The 18,469-nt window shown below is 44.6% G+C and overlaps 1 protein-coding gene across 5 annotated transcripts in view; it reads left to right on the plus strand.

Annotated features, from left to right (window-relative positions):
• LOC118504330 overlaps positions 1 to 17,957 on the plus strand; it is a 36,415-nt gene extending 18,458 nt beyond the window's left edge. Inside the window, exons 1-14 of one of the 5 annotated variants that reach the window (XM_036038663.1) lie at positions 6,421 to 6,770; positions 6,852 to 7,361; positions 7,432 to 7,652; positions 7,945 to 8,103; positions 9,480 to 9,668; positions 9,741 to 9,936; positions 11,580 to 11,684; positions 11,836 to 12,031; positions 14,100 to 14,288; positions 14,486 to 14,628; positions 14,759 to 15,336; positions 15,830 to 15,979; positions 16,054 to 16,176; positions 16,308 to 17,581. In XM_036038663.1, the coding sequence (XP_035894556.1) occupies positions 7,075 to 7,361; positions 7,432 to 7,652; positions 7,945 to 8,103; positions 9,480 to 9,668; positions 9,741 to 9,936; positions 11,580 to 11,684; positions 11,836 to 12,031; positions 14,100 to 14,288; positions 14,486 to 14,628; positions 14,759 to 15,336; positions 15,830 to 15,979; positions 16,054 to 16,176; positions 16,308 to 17,581 (3,810 nt within the window). In that variant the 5' untranslated portion in view covers positions 6,421 to 6,770; positions 6,852 to 7,074. Of the gene's footprint in view, positions 1 to 6,420; positions 6,771 to 6,851; positions 7,362 to 7,431; positions 7,653 to 7,944; positions 8,104 to 9,479; positions 9,669 to 9,740; positions 9,937 to 11,579; positions 11,685 to 11,835; positions 12,032 to 14,099; positions 14,289 to 14,485; positions 14,629 to 14,758; positions 15,337 to 15,829; positions 15,980 to 16,053; positions 16,177 to 16,307 lie in introns of those variants that run through there. The other 4 variants (XM_036038662.1, XM_036038661.1, XM_036038664.1 and 1 more) reach the window with 4 other exon arrangements.
• The last annotated feature ends 512 nt before the right edge of the window (positions 17,958 to 18,469 follow it).

An 18,469-nucleotide genomic window follows, 5' to 3' on the forward strand; every position in this document is an offset into this window, starting at 1 on the left:
AACCGCCCGACCGAGCCACCAGGCTTCAGGGAGTTTTCCACCTTCAACCCTCCCTCCCGTTCGGCTTTCCTACCTGTTCCGCGGTCCGTCGCACGGTAGAAAAATCCCGGTGGGATTTTCAAATCATCGGGAAAATCATCATGAATTTATGAATGGCTGCAGCAGGACGATGATTCGATTATGATTATTTTTGGGGCCGGTCTGTTTGGTCTTATTTGGTGATGGCAGGTTTTCCATTCCTTTTCTGCTCGCTTTGCCTTCTCTTTTGGCTGGCTGGGGTTTCCAAGAAATTGTTGATCGCATCTTTGTGTGTGTGTGTGTGTGTGTGTGTGTGTGTGTGTGTGTTGTGCCACAGCTTTACAATTCCCTCTATGTAAGGGCAAAAGGTCCCGGGATGCTTTGGTGGCGAGAAGGCTAGTGAAAATTGGGAAAATTCAAAAACAAGGGAATATATTGAAAATGGTCTCTCAGGGAAGGTTCACCACCAGCAGCTTACCAGATATCGACAAGTCTAGGCAAGTTTCAACAAAAAACAAAAAATGTCGGAAAATGCGAAAGAACACCAACGTCGATCAAATAGGGTGAAAAAAAGAAACAGTTTTAAATATTTATGACACTGTCCAGTGGATTTGTGGCGATTAGTCCACCGGGAGGAATGGAATGAAATAGCAACGGAAAGTGGAAAATAAAATGCTCTTACACACTCCCCATTCCACGGGAAGCCGTTTGGATCGTTAGATGTTGCCAGGGAAAAATGGTGTGAAAAATGGGTTTTGTTGCTTAGTGAAGCAGCAGTAGGCACCCGAAAGTATGCACTCCTACTCGGCCGGGACCAGCACAGGACGCTTTAATGCGAAAACGATGTTGCCAAAATAGGCGCTGTAGCTTTGTTCTCGGAAAGTTAATCCTCTTGCTACAGAGTCGCATAATTTACTATTTACAGATGGGAAAGGCGAGTGTGGACTAAGGGGGAAAGTAAAAAAGATTTGTATAAGGTTTACATAATGAAACTTAAGCTAGTCCTAAATAAGGAAAGAAATCAATTATTCAACTAAAGTTGTTTTCGGAACTATTAAAACCATGCAAAGTACAACAACTTTACCGAAATAAATTTCTACGTCATGTGACTGATCAACATGTCTTGCGGCTTATTGTTTTCCGCAATTATTGTATGTTATTGTTATTATTGTATGCTTATTGCATAACAAAGCGCTTGCTAATTGTTTTCCATTCCAATTAACCGCCAAAACGTGGATCCAGCTTCATGCTTAACAAGGAGCGTTAAAACGATTATTTGAATTCTCTTTGATGGTGGCTATTCACGGTAAGCTTAATGTAATAATCCCGTAATAACATGGCATAACATTTATATGCTAGCCGAACAAATCTTGTTGGGCAATTGGGCAAATTTGAACGGTGTTACAGTTCAAAGTTCGTCAAAAGACGCTGCTTTACGAGAGAAAATATTTAAATAATTTGTGAAGAATACGCTTTAAGTTTGTTACAAGGGTTGTTGCATTTGTTGCAACCGATTTTTTTACGATAGGACGTTTGAAATAATGGATAATAATTTATAGAATGATCCCTTGAACAGGATTCAAAAAAATATGTTTTTGTTGCATCGTGTCTACTACATCACCGATTATAATTTGTAGTAATGCTTCGAGCAAGGGCCTTTAGCACAGAAATCTTTCACTTTCTGGTGTTGATTTGCGGTGGATTGTATTAAAACTTTTAATTCAATTATCCAAACCTTGCCGCATCCCGTATTACCAAAGTCAACCGCCTTTAAGTGGTGGCTTACTGTAACGGGAGTCTTTAGGATCATAAATACCGAGCAAGTGCTTCCAATTTGCACGTGTGTGCAAAAAGTCACCCTGACCTTTCGCGCCCTCTTGCAGCCTCTCGGTCGTTCCTCAATTTTCCCCTCTGGTGAAAAGATCCGGGAAGGTCTCGTTCCAAACTCAAAAAGGGCTGCAGCCTTTCCGAAGTGTTGTTGGGATGCAAGGCGGTACGGCGCGTGTGTTGGAGTGGGGTGGGTTTTGGGGCTTTCGAGTAGATGAAGAAATATGCAAATTCATCGCTCCGTATTTCGCTTACCGAGCAATTGATTTATCCATTGCCGGGCGCTTGCTTTCGACAGCCTGGCAAAGGACGCATTTATTTCCTTGTCTTTCGATTCCACGGCTCAATCTTCCCTCGGGACGCTGTACGTGTGAGCGGAAATATGGTGGGGTGGAGTACGGGCTGCGGTGGTACAAGGGCAAGGATGCTTCCAAGGGAGCTTATCTTTTAAAAAGCCAAAAGCGTGCGTCAAACGCTGGAGCAGCTGGATAGCAGCACTGGAGGTGAATGGTTTTTAATTTCTTCTGTTCGCAAAGCTTTTGCGCTTGTATTTCCTGCAGGAATTCAAACAAAACCGAGTGAACGGAACCGGATGGCGATGAAGGTGGGGTGAAGGTAAGAAATCGGTTCAAATGGAAACGAATGATTTCGCTTCTCCGAATTGATTATCGATCACTTCTTCACATCGCATCGCATTAACGAGGCGCGAAGCATGGGGCGGCCTTATCGGCAAGAGGTCGCCGGGTGGCTTATGTGGGTTAGGCATTCGCTTTCCCGAAATTGAAGCGAAACTCTCATCCTTCTCGTTGTGCAAGCTAGGCCCGTTTGGGACAGCTGCCTGGAAGATTAATGGGGAAGTCGAGCACCAGCAACAGTGGCAGAGGTAGCAGTCGAGCGGATTGTGACTGATGTAAGGATATGCTACCAGCGAGTTTTTGTGACCCTTTGTACTTTTTCTTTGCTTGCCATTTTTCTTGTTCTGCTCTTCGTTTTTGTGCCATCACGTGCTTTCGAGTTAAGCATGTGTCTAATTCCGCAGTGTCACAATGGCGTGTTTGACTCGATGATAAATCTTTCCTGTTTCGCCTGGTTAATATTCTCCCGGGAGAAGATCGTTTTATTGGCCCGTGATTTTGGCAGGGCAGGGTCGTTAAATGTAAGACACTGTGGGGCTGTACATGGAATGTTATTGGGGAAGGGGGGCGGGGTTGAGTGAGAGAGTGGGAGTGGGAGTAAGGTACAGAATGGGATAATAATTTGCCTTGTTTTTATGGTTGCCCTTTTCGGATCACCCATATTTCGCGCTGTCTCTGTCTTCCACAGTCAAGGGTACCGACAAGCACGATGCTTCTTGCAAAGAGTGGCCAGCCTGACGTCGTGTTGTGATAAATATTTAAAACGTTTCGGTCATCCGGGAGACACGAGATAAAGCTCCATTAAAATTATTTCAAACACTTTTTCCTACCGCTTTTAACCAACATCCTCACCAAGGGAGAAGGTGCAATCAGTAGAATCCTCTCGGTTGAAGGAGCCTTTAAGTAGGGGAACAGCTTTAATCGCATTTTGATTACTTTCAGGTTGCTTTGAAGGTGTTGCGCCGATTTATGTTCTGCTTGATACGGTTTGTCGTACCACACAGTAACCAGAACTACCATGTAAAGCGATCAATTGCAATATTCCACTAACATTTCTTAACGTGACCCAAACAGCAAACGATAGAGTCGTAACAAGCTGATATGATTGTGAAAATTGCCCAACTTTAGCCGTATTGTTTTATGGGTTGCATACTTTACGGCCAATTCACAGGAGCAAATAATGATGGTGGCAGTGCTTACAATAACTAAGCTTGTTATAACTTTGCATTCAACTTTCTAATCCTTTCGAGCAGGGCAAAGGTTCTTCCCGTTCAAAGAAGTGCTTCACCCAACGCGGTGCTCCTTTGCATACAAAATCCTTTCATGTCACCTAAAAAAAAAGTCAACACCACTTTCGGTACGACCTTATTGTAAATGAACCCGCATACAAAACCGCCCCCGGGGGTAGTAACAGTCATCCTGCTCAGCTCAATATCATCTTCCAGCAAACATTCCTTGCTGTTCCTGCGTAGCGCCAGGACCTGGCAGCATTTTTGTTTTTGTTCCTCCTAGCCAACCGTCGGACGTAGTCGTACACTCATAAAACTGTCACCGGAAGCAACTGTCGGGCGGCTTCGGAGTTCACGATGCGGACAAAAACTTTTGTAAAATTAATTCCATTCAGTGGGCAGAACAAAGCAAAAGTGAGGCCAAAAAAATATATACAACAACAACAAAGCACAAGGAAAGACTTCAAAATAGCGAGCCAACGTGAAAGTCGTCGAACCGGGACAAGTGCGTGCATACTTGCAGGCGGTTAATTTTACTGCCGCCCGCGACTGGTACGGGAACGAGTTTACGACTTTTCGAAGGCGGCTGTGCTGCTGTGTTGCTGTGGCCGGTTGTGATAATATCCACAGCATCCGGCAAGTGGCCTGGTTCTGTCAAAGCTTCAGGCAGATTGCATTCCACCAACCGTATGGAGGCCGATGGGGTTAGTGTTAAAGTTTGCCTCTAAGCTCGCGTCCCCAGCCAGGTCCCTGCTCGGTGCTTCCGCGCTTTGCTCTCGCATCCTGTTGGGACATGTTTCGGGCGGATGGCCAAAATTGTTCCCACTTGGCCGGGGGTTGGTTTTGTCTCGCGCTTGTGTACATGTGTCAGTGAAAGAGTTTAACCTAATTATTCTGCACCATTCCTGGGCTCTGGGTTTCGTCGTGGTGTATAATTTGCCTTTAGGGGACGAGCAAGTACGACGATGGGAGAAGTTCTTCGCCATAGCCATCCGCTGGTTATTACCCAAGGGTACGGATATCTTTCAACGATCCGGAAAACCGCCGGCTGGAAACTTGGCTGCCCGGGGGAGGGAAAAATTAAAATAAACTACCAACATTCCACACAACCAATTAAAAAGAAACAACAAACTTCTAGCCCACCACGCTGCCTCATGGTGGAGACGTGGACTGATTGATAATTAATGTTTATACAATGCTGGGAATTGTGATGGGATAGAAGAGGGTTCGGAGAGGTTCGAGGAAGGGGAGAGGAGATACACAAGGGTCAGCGAACGTCCTCCAAATAATCCTCTATGTGAGTGAGTGTGTTTTCATTCTGCAATCATCCTAATACATACTGGTCAAAACTGGAGCCAAAAAGTCAAATGCGGATGACAAGCATAACCCCAGTTTTTCCTTTTGCCAATGTCGAGCACACAGACACACACACACACACATACAGATACACTTACTCACTCAAAACTCTGACTCACCCCGAACTGCACTGGAAAACCGTTGTTAAACGATTTGAACAGAATAAAACACTGGAAATCCACTCGAAGAAGGCAGACAAACTCACGGACATGGTGCTTCCATCTGGATCATGTATGCATATTTGCTGGCGGATATAACGCTTAACTCACGCCAGCAACCCGGGCTGCAGTGGCCTAGTTTAGTGGGAATCGCCACGTATGCACATTGCATACATAACGGCGGGACCGGGTACCATGGGTGCCGCTTAAGTACACAGCGCGCCCGTTTTAAGGGGATTCCATTGGATGGCATCACTGTCAATTTGGGAAAATCGTTTGCCAACTGTTTCTGTCCCAGTGCAAGAAATCAGTATCGCTTTGTACAGGGGGAGGGGACGACAAAAAACTCGAAATCTTTTTCACTAATAGGCCCGCAGTGCACCAGAAGCAGCAGCAGCAGCAGGACACGGTCAACGCCGTGTAAGATGCGATAGAGCACATCGAAAGAGTCAAATGTTAATCAACCGTTACAGTGCTTCCGCGTCTCAACTTGTTGCAGACCGTTCACCAATCCGTTGGGCGGACACAGCTTTCCGGCTGCTTTCCTTTGACCGGATGCTAATGGAGTATGTAATGTTTGGCCCCCCTCCGGCATCATCACCACCTCGTTCGGCTCGTTATCGTTTAGCTGGTTGATTATTTTTTTATTCCGTATTATCGATAGCATCCCAAAAGCGGAAGGCAAACGATACGAAGGGTGTGGCCATAAAGGGAGGGACGTAAATAGCGAAAAAAGTCCCAGGAATTCCTACGATGATGATGATGACGATGATGGTGGGAAGCAAACAGGAAGACCATAGTAGCCCCCTTAAGCTGGCCGAGATAACTGTTTGGATAGATGAAATGAGGTTATGAAATATGCAAAGCATCGTCATTCCGATGCAGTAGATGCGAGCGGCGAGCGTCCCGGCAAAGGTTTGCCCGCTTTTTATTTCCTGCTTAAGGTGAAGATACTTTTCCTAGTGCTGTTGTTGTTGTTTTTGCCTGCCGTCAGCAGTAAAGATGGGAGGGTGGGTTTCGTCTCGATATTGAAATCCGTTCCCTTTAACCACATGTATATTACATCCTGGGGAGTATATTCATGGGAAATCAGCATCCCATTTGGTGTGCTGGAGCCCATCTTTTGTGAAGACCGTTTTTAGCGAAAATGGGAGAGTATTGTGTCTTCCGGTTAAGCACCCATTCAGGGAGCTGATGAGAATGAAAAGCCGATGTAAACATTGACCGAGCAACAGAATGTATCCTTTCAGCTCAAAAATCAAAAGCCTTACAAAGTAAACAGGCAAAGTGTGTGATGTGTAGTTTTTTTTCAATTTTTAATACAAACGTTAATTACTTCACCCATTGCGGGAAAAGACACTGTTGCGGACTATGACATTTTATGGAACAGTCGGGCCTCTATAAAACGTGAACTTCCGCCACGGAACAGGCGTAGTCGTGCGTTGGTGTTTCGTGTGAACAGAACAGTCTTGGCACTGCTTTTTTCGCTATGGATCCGGCAGCTCGTGAAGTGATCTTTCAGAGTAATGTTGGTTTAGTACCGCAAAGTGTGCCTCAAGTATAACAGTGTGTTTCTGGTGGTTCTTACCGTTTTTTTATCTTCGGCAAATGCCTATCTCCATCTCCAGGTGTCTATCGATTCAAAAGGACATGGCTGGATGGTCCTAAACGTGGCAGCAGCAGCAGCAGCAGCTTGGACCGCCTGTCCAGCGCCCGCTTGGAGGGCCTCGGCAATGGTCTGTGCTGTGGCCACCGTGGGTTGGGATAGTTCGAGCAGCCACGAGCCCGCTTCCGAAGCATGCTAGTACCGCATCCGCTTCCGACTACGGTCCAACAACGATCGCGTTGCCAATGAAGGCACTCGGGAGACGCACGGACGGACGGCAACACGATCGGCAACTGACGGTAGTCTTCCTGCTTCTAACGATATGGCTCTCCGGTACGAGCAGAATGTCACCGTCTGGGGTAGCGGGAACCGGTGCGGCACCCGCTGGCTCACTCAACAACATCACCTATAGCAACAGCTTGGTCAAGACAAAGTATGGACCACTGCGGGGCATCGTCTTCCGGACGGTACCGGTGGTCGTCGAGGGCTTCCTGGGTGTACCGTACGCGTCACCTCCAATCGGCAGTTTGAGGTACGTCGGCCAAGCTCTGGTGCAACACTTACAGCGTGCCATGATCGTATCTTCATTGTTTTCGTCCCAGGTACATGCCTCCGGTGACGCCGTCTACGTGGAAATCTCCACGTTTGGTAGATCGGTTTGCCCCAGTCTGTCCGCAAAAGCTGCCCAAGCTGGACGGTACCGATGCGGGAGTGCTGGGAGATCTACCAATCGATCGACTGAAGCAACTCCGACGGCTAGTACCGACGCTGGTCAACCAGTCGGAGGACTGTCTATATCTCAATCTGTACGTGCCACACGCAGGTAGGTCAACGTGCCGCACTTCGCAGGATGCTGTGCCCGAGAGTAGCCCACGGTCCGGCCTCAATTCCGTAGTGCATTGCAGTGTAGAACGTTTCAAGCACGACTGCAAGCATTGTGGGAGTGAAGTCGTCCGATGGAATCAACAACGACCGACAGATGTACTCACCGCGGGTTTCAATCAACCCCTCGTTGGCAAACAGTTCTCCAATGGGTTTTTCGTGGCTTAATTTTGATTCCTAATTTCACTGTTACATTTCGCATCCACTTCCTCTTAAACACCACGACACGCCAGATGATACTGCTCATCGGCCGGATCACCTCAAACCATCAATTGTATATATCCACGGCGAGTCCTACGAGTGGAACTCCGGCAACCATTACGATGGTTCGACGCTTGCAATGAACGGGAATGTTATCGTAGTTACAATAAATTTTAGGCTAGGAGTTTTAGGTAAGTTCGACGCCCCGTTTGCTCTTTCTTCCTATCTTTCGCCATTTCCCCATCCGTAGATTCCGCCGACTATGGCCACTGTGCTCATCAGCAAAAGTTCGCAAGATAAATACCTTCATTTGATGTTTTTCTTTGGCAAAAGTTTCGAATAAAGCTTACTAACTTCGGAAACAGGTGCTTTGTGTTTTTGTTGCTTTTTCCGGGAAACTTGAAGCTCTTAGAACAAAGGCTGTTGACATTTTTATTAAGTTTGCGTAGAGGCCGCAGAAAGCGACACATCTGTTCGGTATACTTTCATCCCATTGAGTTCGCAAAGCAGGCACAGCGATACTGTGTGACAAAAAACACAAGCTGTTGATACATACAATCATGGCACGTGATCACGTGACTCAATCAAATTGAGTAGTATGTTGTTTGTGGTGGGCAAAACTTTCACCGAATAGCTTTATCGGCGGGATATTGGAAGCGTTTCCTTAGCCAGTTTATCATTAAAAAACGAAGTTCAATAAAAAAGGCTTAACTAACCTTGTTCAAGCAATATACAGCAAGATTGAGGTAGTTATCTAAATATACATTTCAATCTTGACAAAGTTGACAAAGTAACACAAAAACCAGTCACTCACAGCATAAATAAAAACAATATAAAACAGATACCACTAACAATATTTGTGTGTGCTACAGAAAGGGAATGACCAAACCAAATGCTATTAGTCTCTTGCTATATTCAAAACTCCAATTAAAGTTCCAGTTTTCCAACCCATAGGCAAAGACTGAGAAGTCAATTAAAAACCTGGGGACGATTTTCCGACGAAGTTCCTTATTTAACTTAGAACAATTAGAATAAAAAGAAATGCATAGCCACTAAAACTACACGACAAGCTAAAAGACAACTTCAAACAACTACTGCCAGTTGAAAAAAAGTACACTTAAACAGTAAATAATTCAAAGTAGTTTCCTTCCCTTTTGTGCGCTTCATCGCACCGTACCACTTTTACATTTCGCTCGCGTATTTGCCTGTCGGCTTGGCAACGAAGCGTAACGCAACCAATGTCCGTCCCGCAGAATGAAATCTTGCAAATTAGCGAGATCATTATCTAGCGGATAGTTTTAGTTTTTTATCCCGCCCACCAGTCACAGTTTGTTTGCTTCCCCGGGAGAGCCATACTGCGACGGCATCGAGAGCACGTTCGAAACAATATTCCACCATCCGATGGGTGATGCAATGAAGGAAAGAATTCAAATAAAGCTAAAGCCACAGTGTAACCCACGCGACCTAACCGACTGATGGGTGCCGTTGGTACCAGGGCTAGCAGTCTAGCCAACCGACTAACTAACCTTTTCCGTCTCGTTCCTGCTCTTTCTCGCCCGTTCGGAAGGTTTTTTGAAAACTGGTGCTAAGGGAAGTGCTCAAGGCAACTTCGGGCTGATGGATCTCGTGGCCGGTCTGCACTGGTTGCGCGAGAACTTGGTCGCGTTCGGGGGCGATCCGGCAAAGATTACGCTGATGGGCCACGGGACGGGTGCGGCCCTCGCCAACATCCTTGCCGTATCACCAGTGGCTGGAGGTAAGCTAACTGATATCCAACCCGACACCACATCGACACGCTCTCAGCATGCTCTGTTTGTCTTTTCGACAGATCTGATCCACCGTGTGGTGCTGCTAAGCGGTTCCGCACTGTCACCGTGGGCCATCCAGCGGGATCCACTGTCCGTGAAGCGCAAAGTAGCCCAACAGACCTCATGCACGGGCGACGTGGTGAACGAAGATTTGGCCCCCTGTTTGCGGACCAAGTCACTAGCGGAGCTTATGAATATATCGTTGAGTAGTCCTAGGTAAGTTTTGTACGTGTATTTGTTTGTTCATTAACGTGTACAGTATTCTATTTTTTTTTTTTTGCCAACCAAACCACCACCACCAAGCCATGGGTTTAAAATCCAGAGGGAAAGCACGGCTGTTGAGCGTGCGGCAACCGGCAACCCATTAGCTTTACATCATAAATGTTTCATGGTGTCCTCGGAGTGTTTATACTTTTCATTATGGCCTGACACGGTCACAGATCGTGCGGACCTTTCGGAAACACATTTGCAAATGGGACCCTTTTTTTCTATAGTTGTGACACAAAACGAAAGTTATGACTCAATGGCATAATTATTACTTTATGAGAGTTTCGCTCTATGTTTACAATGTTTTTAATGTGGTTGATTATTATTGCAAATGTTTTGTGGGCGTATTAACCCGAATGACTTTTTTGATGACCAATTACTGAAATCTTTGTTGGGTTATTAGCGGTTAAGTACAGTCCCGTTAGGGTAACGCTGCTTAAGGGTTGATAAATGTTTGTATAATAGGATGAACTTTTTTAAGCTTTCCATCAAAATCTTCGATACAGTGAAGAATGATTATTCTTAATGTGCGTTCATAGCAACTTAATAAGCGAACAAGTTTTAATATGATAATTTAAATACTTGGTAGTTCGATGCTATTTTTTGTCTCTCATACGGCAGGATCGGTGCTATATCATATCCAGAAATTACAGTACCAAATGAAGGATACCGAGGAATTTGAAATTCCTCTTTCCGGAATTAGACTTTTGAGCCCAGTTGTCTCATTTACATGTTTGTATGCACCTGTTCAGATCACAATCGACATTGCATAAGTGAAGAGATCTTGTAAGTGGAATATTTAACTACTTTCAAGGACCTACTGCTATGAGGCTTGCTTAAGAATTATGCAGTTCAAGAGATTTGCCTTGCCATGTTGCCAGGATTCAATTAGAAACGCAAATTATGACAAGTTCTTTGCTGTAAAAATAAAACTGTTGGCTGTAAATGTTTCCTATTTCTAAGAAAACTATTTCACTCGAGACAAAAATACAATATAAACCCATATAAAAAGTAAGGAAGAATTCATAACACAAACAATGCGATTACAAATCTCCAACTATACATTCAAACTTTTTTGCGGTAGAATCCCACGAGCCCACTTTTGAAACTTTTGCCCCACTACCACACGAATGTTTTTACTTCCCTTTTTTTTTTTCTTCAAACCATCCCTAAACAGTACCCACTGAGTGTTAATTAAAGTGCAATAAATGCAAAACAATTTGGAGGGGTCCTTTTTCTTTTGGCTTTTTCGTGGAAACAGATAAAAGATGCCATTTCTGTGCCTTTCATTCCATTATTATGTTAAAACAAAAGTGCAAATCAGCCCTTGAATCGAAAACCGTCCGCTCCGATTGCTCAGATTACATGGAACTTCGGCCGTAGGGGTGGGGCGATTCACTTTAGGCAGTATATAGATATTATTAAAGAGCAGGAAAAAAAGCTTAAACAAATACTTGGCATTTCACCTTTGAGAGGGGAATGGACGCACGGGTGGTACAGCAAATATCAACAAAACTCTCCCGCTGATAATTATTATCTTGTGCTGATTTTTAATTTCCTTCCTCTCATTGCTACGGCTTGCGGCGAAACAGATTTTTGCCAGGATTTGCACCGTTTGTCGACGGAACCGTCATAACACCGGCCAAGGCGGCCGTTATTAATAATCTTAAAATACCGACCGACTCCGCGATCGCCAGGTAGGACAATATTTACGATGATGACGGTAATGATGATGATGATGATGATGATGTTTTTGGAGGCCCGACCTTTTGTGACCTTTTTCTTTGCGCGTAACTTTAGCCATCCGCAAAAGTTTCGGTACTAACCGGTCTGTTTCTGCACTTACAGTACCAGCGGCATCGAGTTCAGCAACTTCCACAAGCAGGACGTCCTGTTCGGGCTGACAACGTACGAGTCCTACCTCGAGCTGACGGCCGCGGATCTCGAGTTCGGCTTCAACGAAACCAAGCGCGACCGCATCCTGCGCACCTTCGTACGCAACACCTACCGGTTCCATCTGAACGAGATCTACTCCGCGCTGAAGGTAAGACACCTCCGTGTTGGCAGAACCGCGTTGTTCGCGTGAGCTGCGGTTTGGACCGCACAGCCCGGGCACACCGAAACCGCAGTCAAAGTGAAAGCGTAAACTATCTTTTAGACAAAATCGGTTTAATTCCTTTCCTTGAAGTGCGGTGTGCACCCGAGCGCTCTAATCTTACACGCGCAAAACGCGCGGAACGCTAATGCTGGTGAATAATGAAACGAAAACTTGACGGTGGTTTTTAACCAAAAAAGGAGCCGTAAGAGGAAGCAAAAAACGCTGCCCTCCTGCCATCGAGTTCGGTGCGTTTTGCCCTAATTCACTGGTGCTGGTTGAACTCGTTTTAATCAATAACAAGCAATTTAATTATTTAGTGGCAGGCTGGCAGGCAGGAAGGCAAGCAAGTTCAAACATTTTAACGTATCGAAGCAAAGTCGAACGTGGATTTTTTTTTCTTTGCTTTTAATAGCGAAATCAGCAGGAACCACAGGGTTACTTGCCGGAGTTAGTTATTAGTGATCATAAAATTGTTATTTTGAATGCAAACTTTTTTGTTTTGTTTGTGTTTCCCTTCCATCGGGCATAAAGGTACCAACACCGTTAAAATATTAATTTTCTAAAAAAGGAAAATTGGCCTTACTTTTCAGAACAATTTACATTTACTTTAGTATAAGAAGATTTCCAGAGGATATTAATTAGTAATATTTTAAAATACAGCAAAAAGTTTTCTAAAATGATCTGTCTTAATTTTAACTAAGATGGATGTAAGTAGTACGACCAAGCCGTTCTTTGCGAATTAAAAAAAAAACGATTTGTTATGTTTTATAAACTAACAGTTAAAGTTGTTAATATTATCTTTGTACATAACTGTATTCATATCCAACAAAGTTTCAAATAACAATTTCATGATTATTATATTGGTTTGTAACATAACCAACACGAGAAGTGTCTCTGTAACTCTCCTCAAACTTTTACAAAAAAAACACACACACACAAAAGCCCTATAAAAGCTAAAGTTTCAAAAAGTTTAGTAAGGGAAGTATCCAGCAAAAATTGGCCACTCTCGTGTTGCTTGTCTTTCATGCAACTTTAATTAAGACGAGGGAAAAGCTCTTTAGCTTAGTGGTTACAGTAATCTTTTGCTTTTTATCGCTACATTTATAAATCTCTCTCGCACACACACTCTTTCTCTCTCTCTCTCACTCGCACGTGCTCCTTTATCCCCCATTTTGTCTTTGAAAATCACAAACGACACGGCCACATAGCCGCTTCTTGCCTTTCATCCTTTCTGATCATCCCTTTGTTGGGGATCCATCGACAACGCCATTCTCAAACCTCCTCGAAACCTTTGGCTACAAAAATATTGCAAAATTTGCTTTAAATTGATTAGCCAAACAAATTAATGAGAAGGACAGCGTGCGGGGGCACGGGATAAACTCAGTGGGTGGCGGTAAATTAATCACAAAAAATCTTATTAACGCTTCGGTCGAAAGCGTCGACAGAGCTGGGAAGCCAATGGAAGCGCAAATCCGTAAATTGCCAATTAACTAATAAATGGGTAAAAGTCAAACCGAGGTACCAGAATCGAATTCTTTGGCCCGGAATGTTTGATCCATCCCTGCGTTTGGGTGGCTAAAGAAAGGATAGCGTTAAGGAAAATAGCACAAAATAAATGTCCGAAACGAACCGACTGTCAGGGACATTCATTTTGTGCTTCATTTTCGATTTCCGCCCGGTGCTGCTAGCGGGAAGGAATAACTTTTATATATATATATATATATATATATATATATATATATATATATATATATATATATATATATATATATATATATATATATATATATATATATGTGTGTGTGTGTGTTTTTTTATTTTTAGTTTAAAATTTGTGGTTATAGCAGGATGCTTCGTGCTATTCTTACCCGTGAATGCTTTTAACGTTTCAAAAGTTGATTTTTTTTACATTAACCTTGTCAAATTAGTTCAACTTTTCGGCAGTGTGCTAATGCGTTACTACTTTAACCTTGTGTCTTTGTGTTGTATTTCTTGTATTTTTTCGTTCCCTTAGAACGAGTACACCAACTGGGAACGTTCACCGAGAAGCGCCTACGGCTATCGGGATGCAGTGTTGGAACTGTTGAGTGATGGGCTGACGGCGGCTCCATTAGTTCAGCTTAGCCATCTGCACAGCCTACAGGGTGGACGATCGTACTTTCTACAATTTAAGCATCAGTCTCATGAGTGGAAATTCCCCCAGGTATGTTTCTAGATATTTGTGATCTAAGTATTGATAGGTTAAGATGAATTAATTAGCTGCACACATTATAACGCCTAAAGCTAAGCATGATAATGTTTACAGTCAGTTTGGCTTTAAGTTGAAAAAGTTTAAAAAAATGGTACAAATGTTATATTTAAAAAAAAATTCGCACTAACCAATAACTTCTAAACCACCAGCGGAGTGGGTCCGTTCGCGGCGAGGATGTGCCTTTTGCATTAGGATTCTCACCATCACCGATGTTTCCACTCACCCTCACCCGGCTGGACATGCAGGTCAGCAGCACCGTGATGCGTTATCTGTGTAATTTTGTAAAAACAGGGTACGTATTAGCCACCGTCCCTCACCGATTGCGACGTCCACAGTGTAAACGCGGTGAACCGATGGAGGCGCCTGGTACTTTTCCACTTTAACATTCATAGTCCCGATTTTCTTGCTTTCAATATCGCCAGGAACCCGAACGGACTACGGGGTTCACCGCGGATGGATGTGTTCGTGAACAGTAACAATAAGCGTAGCTGGAATCCGGCAAAGAAACCACACAACGAGACGCTCATGCGTCAGCTCCTGTCGTCCTTTCGGCAGCAGGATCCGCTGCAACCACGAAATCCACTTCCGGCCATCCCGGGCCAGTCCCTGCTGACGCCGGAGCAGGCATTGATGCAACAGCAGCTGCAGCAGTACTACCACAAGGAAGCCAACAACCGCCAGCAGAAACATTCGCGCCGGAAGCGAACGAGGTATTCTACCGACTTTCAGCGGTACAATTCAGGCGAAACGGGTGGCTATGGATCGAGCGAGGAGAGCGGGCTTCCAGGCGGATCGAACGGCAACGATGGTCAGGACGGTGATGAGGATGATGACGATCGGCAGGACGGTGGAGATTCGTCCTCTGGCGGGCGGGGCGAGACTGAACCGAGTTATTACAGTGTGGACAGTGACTATGTGTACAGTGGATTTACGACCATCAAGTACAATCTACCATTCTGGGGACATTACGACACCACCAATCAAGTTTTCATGGAAATAGGTAAGTGGGTAAGGGACGAAGGAAGCCACAGTGATTACACTGGTGCTTTGTTTACATTTCCATTCAACTAACAGTTGCGTACAACGGTAATACTAAGAAAGAGCTCTAGCAATGAATATCTAGGTGTAGATTTGACGAACATACTTTTGATATTTTATGAAGGATAAAATTTGGTTGGGAAAATCCATAATAATTATTATTATATTGTATTAATCACGTGGGATAAGCGAGTAAAGTGCTTTGCTCCGTAACAAAGCTATTGCCTGAAAGTTTCATTCAAATGAGCACGGTTTATATAAAAAAAAAGTTTTTTATTTTGTTTGTAGTATTTTGTTTTGAATGGTGTTGTTTGATCATTACTGTTTAGATTCGTATCTTAGAAGATTGACTGACTAGAGCAATACCGTTGATATAACTCCTCTTCGAACTCTCCTTTCTACAAATTAAATATATCAGTATGAGTAAGCTTTACTTAAACATCGTCGCATTACAGGAAGTCAAGTTGTGCCGAAAAGTCACTACCGAGGACATAAACTTTCGCTCTGGCTTAGCCTGATTCCACAGCTGCACTCTTCCTTCAATATTCCCGAGCTATCGATGAGACACCATCACTTCAGTGAAGAAAATGCAATGTTCTACGATGGTAGGTAGACGAACAGGTCATGTATTTCAGGCTTATTTGTCTTCAAATAAAATATTTAACACTCTCTTCGACAGGACTGGTGCGTGAACAGATCATAGAACCACCGCTCATGCACATCGGCTTTGTAACGTCGACCACCTCTAAAATGCATAAGACGGAAACGATCGCCTCCACCATACTGCAATCCATCTCGACGGGTATGAAAACGAAGTTTAGTTTGGCTTTGTTCTAACTTTATGTTAAGTTCGTTGAACCGGATTCAAAACCCCATCAACGTCAATACCATGTTTCATTCCGTTCTTATGTTTTCTCTATTCGTTTAACGCAGAATGTCCCCCCAATATCACCTTCATCCAGACGGCTTCGGCATCCTGGCCACTACACAATTCCGCGCTTCCCGCCCATCACGGCGACTCTAACCGTAGTCTGATTAACCGACTGACGAACAGCTACCATCGCAGCTACTCGACCGCACTCGCCATCACGATCGGTGTCGGGTGCTTTCTGCTCTTTCTCAACGTACTGATCTTTGTCGCGATCTACTATCAGCGCGAAAAGCGCGAAAGCAACTCCCGCATGAAGATCAATCTGCTCGAACTCGAATCACGGCTGAACGTTGTCGAGTCTTCGTCTGGTGCTGTGGCGGCAGCTGCGGCTGCCGCTGCCGCTGCCTCTGCCGCGTCTAGCGATGGGCAACAGCTGAAGGAGGAAACGTCTTTCAGTACCACTCAGGCACAAAAGCAGCAATCCCTGGACACAGATGAGCAAGTGTCCATAAAAGGTGCAACGGGACGAGTGGCTTCAAACACCGCCAATACTACTGCTACGCTCACTAAGGCTGCACAAAGTAGTGGACCTAACGGCATACAGACAATCGAACTATCGCTGACACCACACTATCACGGCCATGGACATGCGACCTCAATGCGACGCAGTAGCACCTCCGCGATTAAGCACTCGCATAAGTGTGAACTTCAACAGCAGCAGCAGCAACAGCATTTGTACCATCATCATCAGTCGTCCTGCAGCAACAATCGTACGGTTTCACCCAAGAAGGTCTCAATCGTGTCGCCCAACCCATCGGACGAACAATCCTCATCCGGATCGGCATCATCGCTCGGATCGGATCATCCGGCCGCTGCTGCTCATCCGCGTGACACAAGAAGCTATTCCGTCGTCAGTCTACCGAAGGAACTCTGCAATCAATCGACGCAGTACGATCTGGCAGAAGTTTCGCACCTGCTCGTTACCTCGACCGATCCCGCACCGCGACCAACGATGACCAGTATCGCCACCATGACCAGGAGACGCGATCTACGTGAAGACTTCCGGTCCACACCTGCCATTAGTGGTAGTACCCGCTCCTTGGTAACGGTCAAGGACTACACGCACCGTGACGGAACTGAGCTTCTGATGCAGGGTAGCAGTGGTGCAGGTATCTTACGACCCCCGTCGTTGCACCAGCTTCATCATCATCCTCATCAGCACCTGCATCATCTACATCAGCCACAACAACCCCTGCAGCAGCAGCAGCAGCAACAACAACAGGAATCCTCCAGCAACAGTAAAAAGCGTGTACAGATACAGGAAATTTCTGTGTAGAAGCGTAACCTTCCTTTTGCGGAAGTCACGGGGAGCATACGACGGGCGGAGGGTGGAATCAATCACCCACTTTTATGTTGTTTTGTACACGAACGTACTGAATGGTGTGTTATCGCTTTGTGTATGACAATGGTGAGTCACGTGCGTCAGGGCTAGGCGTAAACTGTACATATAACAATAACTTACAAATTTTTGTGCTGTAAGAACGAATTGAAAATTGGCTCCTTTCGCAGGAGCAAGGAACGCACAGTCACCACGCACAGCGGGACATTAGCGAGTGCGTGACAGGTGCCAAATTCGTCCACCACGTGACAAGTGTAGGGAACGAATAGTGAAATACGGGAAAATAAAGTGAAATACGACCGATATCGAAAGTGGAATGCGTGTTTTCATGTGTTTTGTTTGCTTTGCAGTTCATTTTCGGCTTGGTTTGATGGAACTTGACGCTTCAAGGTTGGAATTTGCAAGGTAGTTCGAATAGCCTTTGTGGAATTCTCTAGTTTATGATCTGTGAGTTCCATGCAAGACTAAAATATCGTTTCAACGTTTAAGCTTATCGTGGTGAACGACATACTGAGCTCATTTTCACTACGGAAGAACGGTGAGCTTTTTCGTTCCTAAAACTAGAAGGATTCTTCTATGTTGTAAATAAAGAAGCATCCGAAATTCTACGAAACTGCGCTTACAATTGTTTTTATTAGAACCCTTGGACCTATCACTGTCCAGTGTAATTCTCTTAAAAATATTAAGGTCATGAAGCTCATCGTCTTACCGGCATTATTTTCTTAGAATAATTTAGCAAGAGCTCAAACTTTTCACTATAATAAAAGGCGGTGAATTGTTGTGCCTAAAGATTTTGAGGCTAAACCTAGGCAAATGTTAAACAGC

This window comes from Anopheles stephensi, chromosome 2 (assembly GCF_013141755.1).
Source record: "Anopheles stephensi strain Indian chromosome 2, UCI_ANSTEP_V1.0, whole genome shotgun sequence".
NCBI classification, from domain to species: Eukaryota; Metazoa; Arthropoda; class Insecta; order Diptera; family Culicidae; genus Anopheles; species Anopheles stephensi.